This window comes from Cydia pomonella, chromosome 8 (genome assembly GCF_033807575.1).
Source record: "Cydia pomonella isolate Wapato2018A chromosome 8, ilCydPomo1, whole genome shotgun sequence".
In the NCBI taxonomy this organism is placed as follows: Eukaryota; Metazoa; Arthropoda; class Insecta; order Lepidoptera; family Tortricidae; genus Cydia; species Cydia pomonella.
In genome coordinates, this window is record NC_084710.1 from 15,523,704 (window position 1) to 15,542,232 (window position 18,529).

Genomic DNA, 18,529 nt, shown 5'->3' on the forward strand with positions numbered 1-18,529 from the left:
CTGTAGCAGTTTACTTATCCAGATATTCATTTATTGAATAGAAGGTCTGTTCGTTAAGCCATTGAAATAAACGTCTCTTAAATAATTGAAATGTAAGGCTTTTAATAGTATCTGGCAGCTTGTTAAACAAACGTATGCTCATGGGATAACAACTTTTCCTATAAAGACTCGTGAGGGTTCTTGGACATATCAGTTTGTTAGGGTATCGCGTATTAAAGTTACATATTTCGTCATTTTTTGTATATAGATTTTGATTGCATTTCACAAATACACACATTTCAGATATGTATAAACAAGGAACAGTGAGAAGATTCAGTTTTTTGAATAATGGTCTGCATTAAGTTAATACCGAAACACCACAAATCGCGCGTATACACTGCTTTTGAGCTATAAGCAATCCATTTATATCTGACCCGTTACCCCATACAGTTATACCACATCGTAGACTAGATGACACGTAGCCATGATACGCTTGGATTGCTGTTTTCGTTTGTATTGTATTATGAATTCATGAGTGACGCAAAAAAATACGAACACTCACACTTTAACAACTATTTATTTCTTTCCATGGCAGTAGAATCATAAGACAGGAATATTCAAACTTGAAAAATAAGCAAACAATGATTTTACAAACCATACGTTATATTACAAATTTCAAAAATGGGATGTCTGATTCTAATACTTTGCTAACATGCAAGACAAGTTTTAGTAAAGTTTTTTTACCTATATTAGATACAGAGCAATAGAAAACTTGGGGTTGATTAAAAACCTTACGTATACTTGGCATTCCCTGCACCGCTACCACGAGTTGGCATTTAAGATTTACGTTAGCGACTGTGTGAGCTCGATCGCATTCCCTATCGCACCAATACATCAGTGTGAGCGAGATGGACTGCGATAGAATTTACGCGGTCGCTCACGTTAACGTCAAGTGTCAACTCGTAGCACGGCTACTGAAATACTCGTAGGTATTTTAATCTATTGTTTTTAAGGTTGCGGTCGTTGTACACTCATTAATAAAATATACTAATACATATAAAAAAACCTTTATAATTTCTATACACATGATTATATGTTGTGTCATTCACGAAAAAGCGTGCCTTGACTCGTGATGTCCTGTTATTAGAGGTTAGATTTGACAAATCTACGCGTCATCGTGGATGATACGAACTATAGAATTTTGTTTATTTTTATATAAACCAATATTCCGGTCCCAGGAGATCTTCGACTGACAATGAGTCCAAGCCACAAATAGATGAGTGAAGATAATGTTGGAAATCTATCTTTAGGTTTGGCACATGCATGCAAGTTTAGGCTAGTTAGGCGGTTATCTTCAAATATTTTGATACTGTTATGGTATGATGGTAGAACGCCACGAAGACTTCTTTACAGCAGCCTCCTGTCAAGCTCCTCCTCGAGTGAATTTTAGTATGGTATTGTAAATAATCTGCGTACTAGAATTTGTCTCTTTATTAAAAACTTATTATACCACGGCCAGCCAAAAATATATTAAATGTGGCCGAGGCAAAACAGGAATAACAGGATATATTTTCCTCTTAATGTTCTATAATTGAATAAGACCTAAACTTCGAGCGATCGGAAAATAAATTAGATAATGTTAGACAATCATATTTATTATTCTTGATGCTTGGTAAAAGTTCCAAGGAAACACTCACTTGGCGTACTTTCAGTAAGTACATATCATATTATTTTTTCAATGTAAGTAAGGCATCCCTTTTATATTGAATAAAAGCTTCGTTTTTCCCACAAAGGTTCTCGATTTCAATAGATAAAAAAACTGTCTATGCTCACGTGCAAAAATAATGTGTGTAAATGTTATGTTATTTATTTCCGTAGAATACCGAGGTTTGGGCTTAAATGAAAGTCAGAATTGAAACGGTATACTTACTTACATAAATGAAATTAATTAATTATGGAAATTACATTTCATATCCGTAAGTAGGCATTATGCTTACCAGAATTTTAATTATATTATTTTATTTATTGTTGTTATCTGTTTATATTAAATATCGAGTCAACAATCAAACTAGCAATATTCATAACCTTGTCCCACAAAAGTCATTAGGAGAAATAGTACAAAACATCACTTGAGAAAAATCTTTTCAAAAGGGTTTATTTCCATTTTACAATCGATGCAGTTTTGATTAAAATAGGAAATTACGCATTTTCTTTAAGATTAAAGTTCTAAAAAGGTTCTTCTTGTTCTGTAGACAAGGCTCAAATTTCAAAGTTCGGAACAAAAGGGCTTATTCTTCCTTGTATTCCTTGGCCGATATTATTATTGCACTTTGATTAGCTCTTCTGACTCAGTACGTAATAATAAATTGTAAACATGTTGATTTCCTACTGAATGTTTTTATTTCAACCATTCATAATATAAGAGAATGAACAGCTGTTTAACTGTGCATTGCATCCTACTCATGTATAATCATTTTAATAACCACTCACTTGCTTCATATTTTTCAGTGACCTCTATTATTATAATAACATAAGGGTGACTTCCAACTACAGTTACTAAAAGCACGTGAGTGGTTATACCCGAAAAACACCAACATAACATTATTTTTAGTAGTTCATATTAATTTTTGAATAGAGGGTAATCGATCTCAAAACAATTTATTTCTAAAATTTACAGATAAAAAAAAAACTTATATTTCGGAAGGTTAACGGCGGCGAAGATTAGGTCACAAAGTGGCTTAGTTTTTAAATTTCGTATCATAACAGCTGAATTCTGAAAAAGGTATAGTAATTTAAATAATTATTAAGGTAGATAAAGCAATGTATGGAGGAATATAATATTTATGTCAACTTACGTTAATACAATATGTCTTTCATTATACCGTTTAAAACAGTTTTGATGTCTACAGTTCTCCAATTCATTTCAAATGTTCATAGGTTAACTGGAAGAGATCCCGGAAAGGGATAAGTTCGCCTTTGTAAAGATGATGTGTGTTTTTTTCCTGTTTTATGTTTATTTTTGTATAATAAAGTGTTTTACTACTACTACTACAACATCGAAACTGAAATAATAATTACATAATGAAAACCGTGGATTTATATTTTTCTCTAAAAAAAGTTTATAGTGAATTAAGCCCCTCAGAAAAGACATTCCTCACTTACTAAATCAGTACCCCTAGTGTAAATTTAGTCGATAGCGAAACGTGACGTACGCGTTTGCGTCAAGTCTAATTTTGTATGGGTTGTTGAACAGCGCGCCAAGCGGGACGTTTTGGAAAGTCAAAAATCTCATACAAAATGACACTTAACGCAAACGCGTACGTCACGTTTCGCTGTCGAAAATATTTACACTAGGGGTACTGATGTCGATACGTTTACTGAACATGAACATGTATGTACTCAGCGCCTGATGAAAAACGAAAGCAAAGTACCCATTCTAACGCATAATTAATGATAGCTGAACATTTCCCAACGTTATACGAAACGTTAGTAGAGTGCATTAACTTGCAAAAACTTGAACTTGGTAAACTTCAAACCCTTGGAAGTATGTTTGAATTCAAATGAAATAAAACCATCAAGAGCAGTGGTGGGCAAACTTTCTTCATGGGGGGCCACAAACTTTAAGAAATTTCTGAAGAGGGCCAGAATTGCAGCATTTTTTTTTATTAATTCACGGACCATATACCTTCGGCGGGCCTGATAAAATATTTTCGCGGGCCGGAGATGGTCCGCGGGCCGTAGTTTGCCCACCACTGATCAAGAGCATGTCGGGCCATGCTCAGTGTAGGGTTCAGTAGTTACTCTTCCGTCACAATAAATTAAACTGGAGCTTGATGAAACGGTACCTTTCACCCGAGTAACCCGAGTAAACAAATAGGCAAATTTGTATAATCAGTACCTAATTAAAGTAACAGACTTACTTGCAATCGGAGAAATATCCCATAGCGAAAAACATTTAGATTGCTATATAGATGAATAAAACACATATTTTAGCAAACTGCAGTAATTTTAAAATGATTTGGTTCATTAAAGCATGAATAAGTAAAATATAACAATAACATAATGCATCGTACATGAGTGCAATAAACGAATATGAATATAAAATTAGCGGGATTACCTCTTACTTTTTAATTTTTACTCTTTCATTCTAAAACTTAAAAATTAATTATTTCATAATGAACGAAAGAGGAAGTTATACCACAGACACATTTGCCACTAGGTAGTTGGTACTACTCTATTGATATAATATGATATAGTAAACATATCTTCGTAATTGTTTTTTTTTTGACATGACGCACCATGATTTTTCAAAATGTTTTTAAATGGACACGTAGTTAACAATTGTGGCTTATCAAGTAATTTTTTTTGATAGTTGTGTCTCCGCGAGAAGTGGCAAAAAAATGGAGCAGAAAAAAATAACATTATTTTTTTCACCAAGTTCAAGGAAATGAATGTTTGTAAAAATATGCATTATGAACCCCATTTTATGCTCCTTAATTCTGAATTTATTTGGTTGCTCTCGCTTGCTTGGTTTAGCTGCAATAACAGTTTAAAAATTACCTTGATTTTTTGACATTTTCGTGGATAAGTCTGAAACAAAAGAAGATCGAAGGCTGATATTACGCATACAGTGTTCTTAGGACCTGCCACTACTGCACCTCAAATTACAACCAAATTCCTTGCGGGGGCCAATCTTCTTAGCTTAGCTTGCTAGACCCTTTAATAACTTTAACAACCCATTTAATGCCGTAATAACTAATAACGTTTAACTGTGGATGTATGTCTTCTTACTATGAAGGGGAAACTTTTTGCGATAACTCAAAAACAGCTAAACTGCTCATGTCCGCTATAGTTTTCATTTAATTTTTTTCTTAAGCTCTACTTCCACGATTTTTTTCATATTTTTTGGACCCATGGTTCAAAAGTTAGACGGGGGGACACATTTGGACATAGTTGACTACGGAACACAAGCATTACTTATAAATGGTGTTAGAAACCTTAAAATATATGTTCTCAATACCTAAACTGTTTCACAATATACTTAAGTAGGTAGATATAAAAATCATATATCCATTATAGTTTAATTTTTTCAGATTTAAATACCCTACTTCTAGAAATATTTGAGTAATTACTTAAATAGTACAATTATAAAATTATTAGAAACTCAATACAATTCACAGCAACACTACGTTGGGCACAATAATTATAAAAATTAAGTAATGATATCAATGAAATATGCTAAATAAGTTAAAGCCACCTGTCCAAAAATGAGTTGATTGTTCGAACATCTGAAATAATATTAGTTATGAATAATATGGGTAATTTCTCAGTACAGACCACTATGCTTATATTATACACAGTAGCAAATAATATAATACACAAAATCGTTATCATATTATTCAGTCTTATTAATGTATTTGTATCGTGGAAACCTTTTTCTTCGCTTGTCAATTGTGGTCCTTATTACCTGATATTTCAGTTGCTTGTCTTTCCGGCTGTGAGGGATTTTATTCCTCTCGAGTGATTATTCATTTTACTTTATCAGGACATCTTCCTTCAGTGAATTTTATTACACGCTCCGTTAACGATTGTCTTTGTGCCCTGCGATCCTTAGTAAAGATTACGTTACTTAGCTCTTTTGAAAGAACAAAGTAGATTCAAACAACGGACCTTAGGACTAATTTTTTCACTATGATATCTAAATATATTTGGTGAGTCTTTCTTCGATATACTTTTAAAACATGCGTGATGAAATGTTTTAATATCTATACATATTTATACTTAATCTGTTCAGTTAATTTTAAGTAACAAGTAATAAAATTTATCTATTTTCAGTTGTGTACATTTATTGTTAACATGTATTATTGCACAAGATGTTGAAAAACCGAATATCATATTTATTATGGCGGATGATTTGGTAAGTTTTTAATATTACAATTATAGTTCTTATGTTACTATGATTTTTATTACATACACCTAAATAAGGGACAATTGAAATTATATATATAAATCTTAATATGTTCATAAAAAATTAATATTAAAGTATTACTCAAGTATTACTCTTATTATTTTATAATCTCATTGTTAGATTGGTGAGGCTCGGAGTCTCTTTTGTATCCATCGGGGTTTGTTGTTACTAAATTTCTCATTTTATGCAATCGTAATATACATTAAGCTAAAATGATTTCAGGTAAATACATTTCACAAAAGCTTTATTATAATTCGTCAAGATATTTGATTGGATGATTTGTAAAAAGTCAGTTTATTTTGACTGAACTAGTTATTTCTAGCGAGTTAAAAAATGATAATGTTTAAATTTGTAACAGGGTCAAGTTAATAAAATATGTTGTATAAACGGTATTTATATTAAAGGGTTGGGATGACGTCAGTTTCCACGGGTCAGATCAAATAATGACCCCTAACATCGACGTGCTTGCCTACCAGGGCGCCATCCTTCAGCAATACTACTCGGACACGCAGGGCACGGCTGCCAGGAGCGCACTTTTAACGGGAAAATACCCCATGAGACTCGGTAAATACATTTTTACTATCGACAAAACGTGTTTATGACCTGTTTCCCAACACACTTTGACATTTTAACTGGCAGTGTGTCATGGGGAGCCTGTTTTCAGGCACGTTACGATGTTGAAATCATATATTTCACTTAGAAATATTTAACTTGATACAACCTAGACATAATAGGTTTATGGATCATAACACGTATTATGAATCTTATCAATCTTCATCTAATTACAGTTCATAACCACGTAAAATTTTATTGCAATTCACCCATTATAAAGCCTTTATAGTGCTTTTCGTTTCCACTTCATAATTAACTAATTTGACTGTACATATATAAAATTGATATATCTGCATTTGCGTTGTGAATGAAAAGTGATGTTGCATAATTTATTTACTCGTGAATATCAATATGTAGCACAGATCAAATGCTTTTAATATTTGATCAAATCATCATCAGGGCATGTCTGACTCAATTCAATTAATCAATAATATAACAATCACTCACAACTGAGTTATTTCAGTACATGTTGCAACTTTCAGGCACACAAAGCGACTCCATACTAGCATCGGAAGATCGAGGTATCCCAGTGTCAGAGAGGCTGCTACCCGAGTATCTACGGGAACTAGGCTACGAGACGCACTTGGTGGGCAAGTGGCACGTCGGCAAATCCCGGGAACACTATCTGCCTACTTACAGGGGATTTGATACTTTCTACGGCTTCCTCGACGGCTCCGTAGATTACTATACGTACAACTTGGTCGAGGTATGACTACTGGTCGGCTTAAGATTAATTATAGATAGATTAACCTAGTTCATTAAGTATGTTAGTGATAGTGCATGTGTAGGTTCTATAACGATTCGACAGTGTACAATGCTGTCCGCATGAAATAGATAGTGACAGTCAAAGTGCTCAAATATTATCACAATACACTTTTGTTCCTATTGAAACAAATGCAACATACAATATATACATGACTGCTAAGACAATCATCATCCATTTGATACTTACATTAATTATCCTTTCACTCGATTTAACATTACAGGTATCAAAGTATCAAAATTAAACTTATAATAAGGATTTTCATTTAGGCTTTGCCGTAACATTTATTTAAACACTTATCAATAACGAACGTATCAAACAGGTAAATAAGGAACGTATCGTAAGTAAGTAGTACAATAATCCAAACTGGAATATTAATTTGTCATTAACATATTCTTATTTCAACAATAACCATTGTAACCGAAACCACAGGTACGACAAATTCTTGATAAAAATAAAAGCATGGTAATTAGTCATCTTGCGTATCTAGTTTGATACATTTATTTTTCTCTCAAGGTCTTGTGAGTACTATTCTTTTATCTTATTTAAGGTTTGCAAATTGTCTCATTAGAATTTCTAGGCTTAAATTCTATGTTTATATTTACAGAACTGTAACGGCACATCATTCTTTGGTCTCAATTTTTATGAAAACCTGGCGCCCGTCGAGGATCAAAGTGGACATCTTACGGAAATACTCACTGACAGAGCTGTTAACTGTAAGTGTTCCCGACAAATCCTTTGAGTCCGCACTCAAGGCATACTAAGGAATAAACTGTCAGATAAGCAAAGCCTGGAAATACTCCGTAAACGGTTTCAGTTTGGAGTTTGTAGATTTTTCTAAGGAATAAATCATAGTTTTTGCAGTTTGTAAACTGCAAAAACTGAAAACTGCTAACAATGAAAACGGGTAACCTTGTATAAAGATGTCCTTACAAAGTGACCCATTTTTAATATGCTATCTTCTTATAAGATATGTAGGTAAATAATGAAAAATAACGAATAACGGAATTCGTCTTCACTTCAATAAGCCTGTCAATGATTGCTATGATGCAACGACCTCTGGGATTGTAATTGATCGAAAGTCTACACGTCAGCAAAATAAATAAATGAATGTCTCTTGGGATATTTACAAGATCATTCAGCGTATAAACGGATATGTTTGGATTTACTTCACGAAGGATTATTCGTGAGTCTTTTTAATAGAGCCAATGGGATGATGACACATGTTAAATTTTATAACTAAATCTAGTTAATAGATAGAAAATTAGCAATTTATTATAATCAATTGGACATTAATAAATACTTGAAAAAATACATGACCTCAAAGAAATGTTACCATTCAATTCTATTCGATATAGGTACATAAACGCAATATTTCGCTGTCAAAATAGCAACTTTCTTGTCTTCCATACATCAAGACGGCTTCAACTCAAGCGTGACATTACGATAAATTAGTACCGTTCCGTTTAGTACAGATGCGTTTTGTGCGTAGAGTACAATTGTCAGACTGTAATTTCTGACTGTTTTGCTCCATATAGACGTTTGATTCTCAGAACATACCGGATCGATTGATACCATTAACAAACACTTGTCATCTAGCCTATTGCGATCTGGTCAAATAATCTACTACATAGGATATTATTAATTTTTCATTGCGAATGCAGGAAATTTAAGTAGTGAGATAAACTGTGAAAATCTGCTGATTCTTAAGGTGAATTTCGGATTACGAGAAATGCAGTAACGCTGCTGCGGTCGTATTCTCAATCTCACCTTTGTCATTTAACAAATTTCAGTGATAAGAGACCACGACACATCGAAGCCATTGTACCTCCAAGTGTCGCATGCAGCGCCTCACACCGGCGGAGGCTTGGTGTCCCTGCAGCCCCCTGTCGACACCCTGGTGGAAAACAGCCATATTGCGCACTCTACTAGACGCATGTATGCCGGTATGCAAAGTTACTTTTTCATTCTCCTAACTGAACGACAAACGCAGCAGATTGCCATAACACGCGACCTAAACCTATGCATTTCTATGCAAAGAGATGCTAAACAGTGACAACGTTAGTAGATTAAGTTATTGTTGCTGTCGTGTGTGATACTGGCTTACATTTGTCAAAGTTAATTTGCAACATATATAAATACCGAGATTAAGAGATACAAGTCTGATGGTCCCGGGTTCAAATCCTGGTAAGGGCATGTATTTGTGTGATGAGCATGGATATTTGTTCCTGAGTCATGGGTGTTTTCTATGTATTTAAGTATTTATAAATATTTATATATTATATATATCGTTGTCTAAGTACCCTCAACACAAGCCTTATTGAGCTTACTGTGGGACTTAGTCAATTTGTGTAATAATGTCTTATAATATTATTTATTTATTTTATTTATTTATTTATTTAAGTCTACTTTCTGCAGATTTAAATGTGTACAACAATTTGGGAATTTACAGGCCTTGTTGCAAGCTTGGACAAGAGTGTTGGAAATATAATTGCAGCTTTAGCAGAGAGAGAAATTTTAAAAAACACTATCTTAGTTTTCGTATCTGATAACGGAGCTGGTACAACTGAAAATTATGGATGCAATTTGCCGCTACGGGGAGAGAAAAGTACTCCATGGGAAGGAGCTGCGAGATCTGTGGCTGTCGTGTGGCACGCTTCAGTGACACCTAATAGAAACGATCAAATTTTCCACGTTACTGATTGGTTGCCCACTCTGCTGTCAGCTGCAGGTGGCGATATACCCAAAGATATTGACGGAATCGACCAGTGGGGCACAATTTCAAAGGGCGAAGTATCTAAACGGGACAGCGTTCTAATAACAATTGACGATCTTAACGGATGGGCTGCGTTCAGAGAAGGAGACTATAAAATAATTGTGGGGAATGTAAGCAAAGAGAAAAGTAAATATCATGGCAAAGAGCTCAAGACAGTGCGACACGACTCGTTTCCTTACGAAAATGTGCTGCTAGCATCGGAAGCATGCTTAGTGTTTAAAGAAACATTGGATTTGCATTTAGACATAGAATCAATCTACGAGATGCGGAATAACAGTAAACTGGTAGAAACTGTTAATGATATACCAGACGAGGCAGTTTGTTTTCCAACATTAGGTAAATCGACGCAATAACATACTTTAAATATATTTACTATCAATCTCAACCTATATAAAACACCTAAACCTTTATTTACTTTTACAGCAAAAGGCTGCCTGTTTAAAGTATCTGAAGATCCTGCTGAGGCTTTTGATCTGTGGCATGCAAAAATGGATATAGTTAGACGTATGAGTTTACGACTAAGAGGTCTTTGGAAAGAAATGAATCCAAGGCTTCTACCCAAAGCGGATCCTAGAGCTAATCCAGCAAATCAGAACTACGTGTGGTTATCTTGGGTACCTAATGAAGAAGAAATCAATGAACCACGAAAACCCGTCCCACCTTTTCCTTTAAAGGTGTCAAGAGATGAGCTGCAGTACGTTGTCGATATCAATTTAAATTCGTTTAAAGACAAAATTCACGACTACATCAAAAACATGGGAGAATCATTTGTTACGAGCGTCGGTGGCTTGTTTAATTTTTAGTTTATTGTTTATTGTGTTATATTTTTGTAGCTACCTATAGTCGGCGCCACTCCATCCCATCCATCCAAAACCATCGTAGTCGTGGATCTTAGCAGCAAATGTTTGATATTTGATATTTGATATTATATATATAAGGGTCAATTCATGAGCGTCATATATTGGTTCGTACGTTACGCTGACTATAGCTTATTTGTATTAGGTATGCAACTATGCAGTGTCGAACAGCTAAGTAATGTTTTTATATAATTGTTGTATCTTTTTAAATGTGAATATTTGTTAACGTCTCATTTAATATGATAATTAATATAAGCCCCAGAAGCTGTTGTTTCCCCCACCATAATTTTAAAATTAAAAAAATACAAGTTTTAATTGCTCAACTTGGACTTATGAAAAATCATTTCTCTTTCATGCGGATTAATTAGTTCATTACCATGACAGTTAAGAAAATAAATAAGTAAATATTTTTTATTGAACCAATAAAAATACATTTTACATGTTAAACTACAAAGAAATTTAAATTAACGTAAAAACCTGATATTTTTATTTTTTTTAACAAGTCGACTGAAATTAAATTGTAACTTTGAACTAATGTCATTTTATCTTATAGTTTCTGTCGTAGCATGAATGATGGACGAAGAAAGTTATTGTAGTGAGCATTGGCAGTTTGATTATTGGTTGCAGTTCAACATGTTTAGACTTAAGATGACCCTCGACGTCAGTAAGGGCCCCGGTCCTGATGGCATTCCACCGTACTTTATAAAAAAATGTAGCAAATTTTTGACTGCCCCATTGGTGGAAATATTCAACGAGTAATACGACAGTCCATATTCCCTACTATCTGGAGGCTAACGTTGTTCCGGTTTTCAAGAAAGGTGATAAGACGAAGGTATCTAACTATAGGCCGATATCTCTTTTATCTATTTTTCCTAAGGCCATCGAGTGCATAATCTGTAAAAAACTGGCTTGGCATGTTAAAGAAATAATTTCTCCTTTGCAGCACGGTTTCATAAGCTCTAAGTCCACTTCTACAAATTTGCTTTGCTACGTGAACGACGTTGGTACAGCTATTGACTCAGGTCACCAAGTAGACGCCATCTACACCGATTTTAGTAGCGCTTTTGACAAAGTGGATCACAGTATCGTCATGCAGAAGCTTCTCGACCAGTTTAACGTCACAGGCGAAATGTGGAGATGGTTTTGCTCGTATTTGTCTAACAGACCGCTAAGAGTAGAGACGGATACTTTTTAAACACGTACTTGGCAACTTCTGGGGTTCCTCAAGGCTCGCATCTTGGCCCTGTTCTATTTATTTGCTTTATAAACGACTTAGTTTCATCTGTCAAGCATAGCAAATGTCTGTTATACGCTGATGATATGAAGCTTTATAAAGTAGTTACATCAACAATCCTCTTTGTTATTGCAACATGATTTGAATAGCGTAAAGACCTGGTGTCTGGAAAATAATATGACTCTTAATGCTGACAAGTGCCTCTTTATTAAATTTACGCGGAAAAAATTACCTGCTGACTCAAAATATTATCTGAATGACGTTGTGCTTCGGGAAGTTTCCAATATTGAGGATCTTGGCGTATGCCTGGACTCTAAGTTAAACTTTGTAAATCATACTGATTCAGTTATCAATAAAAGTAATAAAATGCTTGGGTTCATAAAGCGTATTGGCAAAAACTTCAAACGCGTTGACACTTATCAAACTCTTTTCAATGCTCTTGTTCGTTCTCGTCTTGAATACTGTTATCAAGTCTGGAATCCTGGCTACGCAGTGCATATCAATCGACTGGAAAAAGTTCAACGTTCCTTTACTCGATTTTTAGTATTTAAGACAAGGAACGAGGGAGTTCGTAAAAACCTGACATACGAAGAGAGACTTCAACGGTTTAAAATGTCCTCTTTACAGCTCAGGCGGTCTTTCCTTGACATGGCTCTGTTACTCAAATTGGTAAACGGTAAAATCGCGGAACCTTACTTGTTGGGAGGTTTAAACTTTACAGTACCGAAAGCTAGCACGCGGTCTTGTCGTCGCACTATTTTTCGCCCCGGTTCTACCAAGACTAAACTGGGCAAGTCACTTCCGGTCCATAGAATGCAATTAACTTTGAATAATCTGTCACTTCAACAAAACTTCGAAATAGACATATTTAGTGATTCTATTCAAAATTTAAAGCGCAGAATGTTAAAAAAAAAACTTAAAATGCTTGTGGTATTATATTAGTACTATTAGTAGTAGTTAGTATTTTCCTATGCATGTTTCAATCACTTAATCTATTAATGTATAGTTGTAGTTAATAATGTAGTGTAAAAAGCCTCGAACTGTTTGAGTGTTGTTGCACACCTGTTATTGGTGCATATATATTATACGTGGCCACTATACTTGTTACTTTGCTAGCTTTGTTTATGTACTGTTGGTGTGTCTTATAAAATAAAATAAAATAAAAATAAAATAAGATTATATCTTAAATTAATTAATTGTTTAATAATATTACAATTGTGTATGAATGACTATATCTAATACCTACTTAATCTAACATGCGTTAATTCTACTATAGTAAAAGAGTTTTTTTTTTACAATTTAAACTAAATTAAATAATCGTCACGAATCTTACCTGGCTCAAATGTCCCCATTACGCTGGCAGCGTTACCGCGCTGAATGGCCAATGAGATCCGTAGCACCAGGTACGATCCGGACCGGGGATCGCACCCCCTGTCCCTCAGCCGCCGACCCAAATCCCTCACAAAGTCCCTGGCCTCCACAGCCCAAGGTCTCGCAGTCTCGACTGCAACTGGCACAAAGTGGCAAGATTATATTGGTATTGGTAAAACAATACCGTAATTGATTTTTAAAATGATTCTTCTCAGTGTTGAATAATACGGGGCGTAATACTGGCCACAAAGCAAGTGACTAGGGGAAGTCCCCCAGTAGCGGACATCTAAGGCGTTTTGAAGAAAAAAAGTATTGGAAAAATATATAGTTATTAATGAATTAGTTTATTTAATCAACAAACTTAGAATGAAATGAAATATAATACCACAACAAATGTGAATTGTTCGCGTAGTTAGTTGCCAAGATAGTACGTGTGTCCGGCACTAGGTGCCGTCTGGCGTTTACGTTTATTTGCAGGTAGACACTGCTAAACAAGTAAATATAGTAAATACTTATTAGATTTGGTTACTAATAACTTGGTTTGGTTACTACCTTCTACTAGAAAATCGCAGTGAAAATTATTTGCGAAACAACGTAACTTGCACGTTGCAATAAACTTATCACAGCTTAATATAACAAAGTATTTTTCTATTTATAATGTTGATTATCTCGTTAGTGAAGAGTCAAGAGTAAGGTAGACAGGTGCTCGCGTCATAGCAGACAGGCGGGATATTCCAATCGCTTAGAAACGGCGCCTCAAACCCTCGCGTCGTAGCCAAGATGATAATCATTGGGAGAAAACGCCGATCGAAACTTTACTAATGTATGGAAATAGTCACGTGACTACGCAATTTTTTTCTATTCTTCTGGCGTTTGGCATCTTAGCTAGGCTCCCAGGTAATCAATGTTCATAAACACATATTTTGTTAGTTATGTCGGTTCGTATCGATGGCTATCAATGTTTTTATTATAATATCAGTTGCAATAACGCTTATTTAGTATAATTATCAAATGATATAATAACACAGAATATATTTACATATGATATGATTATTATTATCGTTTTATATAATGATTAATTGATCTAATAAAATTTAGCCTAACATTCTTGAAGTATAATGCATATTTCCTACACCGAATTTATGATATTCAGTTATTTGATATAATGTATTAGATATTGCCACATTTACTATTAAACACTACAAGAAACGATACTCCTTCTACGTATAACGAACTGCTATATATAACTAGGTAGGTAAGGTTAAGAACTGCGACTCCTACACAAAACGAACCACTACCAGAATACTAGGTTAGGTTAGGTTAGAAGTTAGAACTGCGACTCCTACATAAACTGAAAGAAAAGCAGTTTAAATTAGGTAAATAAAACACAACTTGCAAAAAATATTTGATGTATTTTTAAATTAAGCATTAGATGATTTTTTGAGGTTTAAATTGTTTATTTATTTATACCGAATAATACTTATATAATAAAACTAGTATATTAAATGATCCTTATTCATGATCGTTATAACAAATAAGTGGTATACCAAAAGATAATTATATAAAATAATATTAATTTTTTTAATAATATACCACAAGTATATTATATAAAATGAGTGGTTATCTTTCCTGAAATTCTATTAAATGTTAATATATCGACAGAAAATATATTTAAAAAATTTATATTGATCATTACACACCCGCAAGGAGGACCTGTCTCTTTTAAAATGTATTGGTTTTCTTTCTTTAATAAAAAGTGTGTGGGTTTGGGAAGTAGCAGCTAAAGTGTTTTTTGAATTCCTATGCCTAATATGTATTAGGAGGAATAAATATCGAAATTCTGAAAAAAAAGCTCTTTTGATAAGCAATTTGACGGGCCGACCGCACCGAAATAACGAATTTTATGAACCGATGAAGTCTTTTGTCACCGCCTCGTCGGCCGTCCTTTGATCAGTGCGTGCAGCAAATGGGAAAATTGGACAGCTTTTCGGGTTCACCTAACCGTCCGGACACTCGTTATCACGGCGAAAGACAAAAGTGAAAATGAACTTGCAAATGGCTATTTTTTTATTGCTTTAATTTTAGACGGCAACTTAATTAGAGGAAAAAGTTTTCAACTGAAAATTATTATTAACAATTGAGTTCATTGATTTGGGTTTAGTTCTCCGACAAGTCTGTACTTCAGATAATACCCTTCATACTTAGGGTACTTTTCAGTGACACGCTAATTATTGACTGCCATCCAACGTGTAGGTTTGGTAAAACACGTACAGTTACAATTTTGGCATGACTAATATACATGAATTATTTTAAGAAAGCTAAAAGATCCAGCTTCTGTTTACGTAAGATTTAATTCGAAAAAAAAAGAAAAATATATACGGATTAGAATCACCTTGAACAAGTCGCGTATTTTTTTCATGTTTTTTTATAACATTTTACCGCATATTATATAGAATAATACAAAACTGAGAAAGAAACTTACATTAAATTATATTGTAAGTAATTCAGCATTACACAAGCTTTCAACGCATATATATGAATAACTAGAGATCTGTATCTATAGCTTTTATATCAGTCATAACCTTTTTGACAGAACTTATGACCTGACTAAGAAATTAAATCACTTTTGTTTAAGAAAATTCGTCTAAATGAAATACCTAAAAATTTAAGATTTATTGAAGTCTACTAGTTACAAAGATGTCAAGTATTTTCAAATAGGACATAAATATAAATTGTTGTTCTAGTTAGGACAAGTAGATATCGTTAGCCAATAAGAACCTACTTATATCTACTCTCTCTCTATACAGTTTATGAACAGCAGATATAATAAAAGCTTTATGACCACGAAGAAAACATTATGGTACAAAACAAAACTGGAGTGACGCATCATGAATAATACATCCGATGCTCCCGTTCCAATTGGCCTCGTATAATTGGAATGAAATCCATGACCCTACAAAAAGCACACCTAGGTACATCGTGAACTGTAGAATTTTCATTTTAGCTTTAGATTGTCATCGAGTGGAGTTCAAAGTTTAAAACAGAAATATTTTCTGTGTAGATACCTACTTACATATCGTCGGGGTTAGTCCAAATCCCCGTAACTAGCACTGGTAAATACTGCGTATCTACAAATCAGTAAACTTAGGAGGAGCTTAAAACGTACTACCTACCTAGCTTAAATATTTTGAAGGCCATTATTTTACTTGATAAAAGCCAGTAGAACACACGATTCAATACTTTCGGTGTAAAAATTAAAAGTAGTCTTCAAAATAAACTTACACAAAAAGAGAAAACGTTTTTCCACTTGTAAATCATTTTCAATATCCATGAGTTTTAGTACGAAGGCTAATCCAAAAGTTGCTAGTTGCTCCGGCTCTACTCATGCGATTAAAATTGTATTAATACTATTTTGAGGGATTTTTCAGTGCTTATTAAAGTGGTGTAAATACATTTTTAGAAAACGCTTATTTTTGTTTTTATTTTATTTTTACTTCGACGCATCGAAGCCTCAGGCATAAAAATCATCAGTAATTGAGACTCCATAAATATGTGCTGTCATTTTATAAACAGCTTTTGTTAAAAAAAAAAAGTTTTTTAGGTACAGTCAAGTATATGTATCGAAAGAATCGTCTCATAAATATGGTACTACGCTCTTATTACACTTGAATAAGATGTTATGGGACATATTTCTGAGTAAGATGTGTACACCCATATTGTTACACTTGACTGTACTACTAATGACGAATCTCGGCCGTTATTTTAAGTATACATCGTTTTGATTGAGTAAATATTATTATGATTTAATAGGTGTCAACAATGAGTCCTTTCATTAAAAGTAAAAAATTCTGATATTTAAAAGAATATATATATATGCATATAAGATTATTTATTGATTTATACATTGGAAATAGCATAATAATTAGACCCAGGTAAATTTAAGTTCGATTTCAATACGAAATTCATTTAATTGTGCCCAAAATTGTCGTTTTTTCTAAGCAATTCGTAACTCCATACAAAACAGCTTTCAGTTGAAAATATATAATAAAAAACTATTTGCATTAATTAAAAAAAAAATTTTGGCCATAAGTAGCATTGAAATATCCCTCACAACAGTATAAATATTTTTTTATCGCATGAGTAGAGCCGGGGCAACTAACTAGAAAACCTTTCCTCCCGAAATGGAATTTCATAGAAAAATCCCACACAAAGTATTATGCTGTGGTGTATAGATACGCAGTATTTACCCGTGCTAGTTGCGCGGATTTGCATTATCCCGGATGATATGGAAAACAACTGTACCTATACGCTTTTAATTGACGCTTTTACACATTTTCTGGCAAGAACACACATTGTGTGTGTCTCCAAATAGGGTGCTTTGCACTGAAAATGTAACGGCCTTCTAGGCTAAATCATAAATGAAACTGTTTACGACGTTTGAAATCGTGAGTTTGAATTTCAATCGTATATCATTAACGTTCCAGAGTTGCGGATGTTTTAATGGTACATTACGATACAAGTGCGAAAAATAGGAAATTTAAAACGACACGAGTTGAGGATTACCTATTTGCGGCCCGATTCGAAGAATTAAATACGATGACGATAAGTTAAGATAAGTTCTCATTTAGATATCGTTTGTATGCCATATAATTGACAGAAGCAGCTCGATTCGGGCAACCAATGTCACTTTGACGTTAGAATTGGGATTACAACGGAATCGAAATAAGCGTCAATTTTGACATGTCGTTTAGTTATCGATCTTATAAAGATCTTTCCAAGATCTTAAACGTGTCTTAATCATTCTTGAATCGGGCCGTTGCTCATGTATCATACGATTTACAGTACGCATATGGCCCTTTAAATTTTCGATATAGTTTCGTAATGTGTTAATTATCGCACTAGTGGCGGTTAAGTAACATCATATGTGCAGTAAATATTATTATTTGTTATTATACAAATTAAATTTTAC

General features: G+C 33.8%; 1 protein-coding gene across 1 annotated transcript; it reads left to right on the forward strand.

The window, feature by feature from the left end:
- The first annotated feature begins 6,071 nt into the window (after positions 1 to 6,071).
- Positions 6,072 to 10,995, forward strand: LOC133520679 (arylsulfatase B-like). Its single transcript, XM_061855280.1, has 6 exons — positions 6,072 to 6,511; positions 7,042 to 7,265; positions 7,930 to 8,038; positions 9,116 to 9,268; positions 9,775 to 10,434; positions 10,522 to 10,995. The coding sequence occupies exons 1-6, from the start codon at positions 6,391 to 6,393 to the stop codon at positions 10,899 to 10,901; spliced, it is 1,647 nt and encodes a 548-aa protein (XP_061711264.1). The 5' UTR covers positions 6,072 to 6,390; the 3' UTR covers positions 10,902 to 10,995.
- The last annotated feature ends 7,534 nt before the right edge of the window (positions 10,996 to 18,529 follow it).

Excerpts from the sequence above, each read along its gene's own strand:
- LOC133520679 (XM_061855280.1), top strand. The coding sequence starts at position 6,391 with ATGACCCCTAACATCGACGTGCTTGCCTACCAGGGCGCCATCCTTCAG. Across the intron at positions 7,266-7,929 it reads ATACGTACAACTTGGTCGAG|AACTGTAACGGCACATCATT; the intron begins GTATGACTACTG and ends TTATATTTACAG. Across the intron at positions 9,269-9,774 it reads TACTAGACGCATGTATGCCG|GCCTTGTTGCAAGCTTGGAC; the intron begins GTATGCAAAGTT and ends GGGAATTTACAG.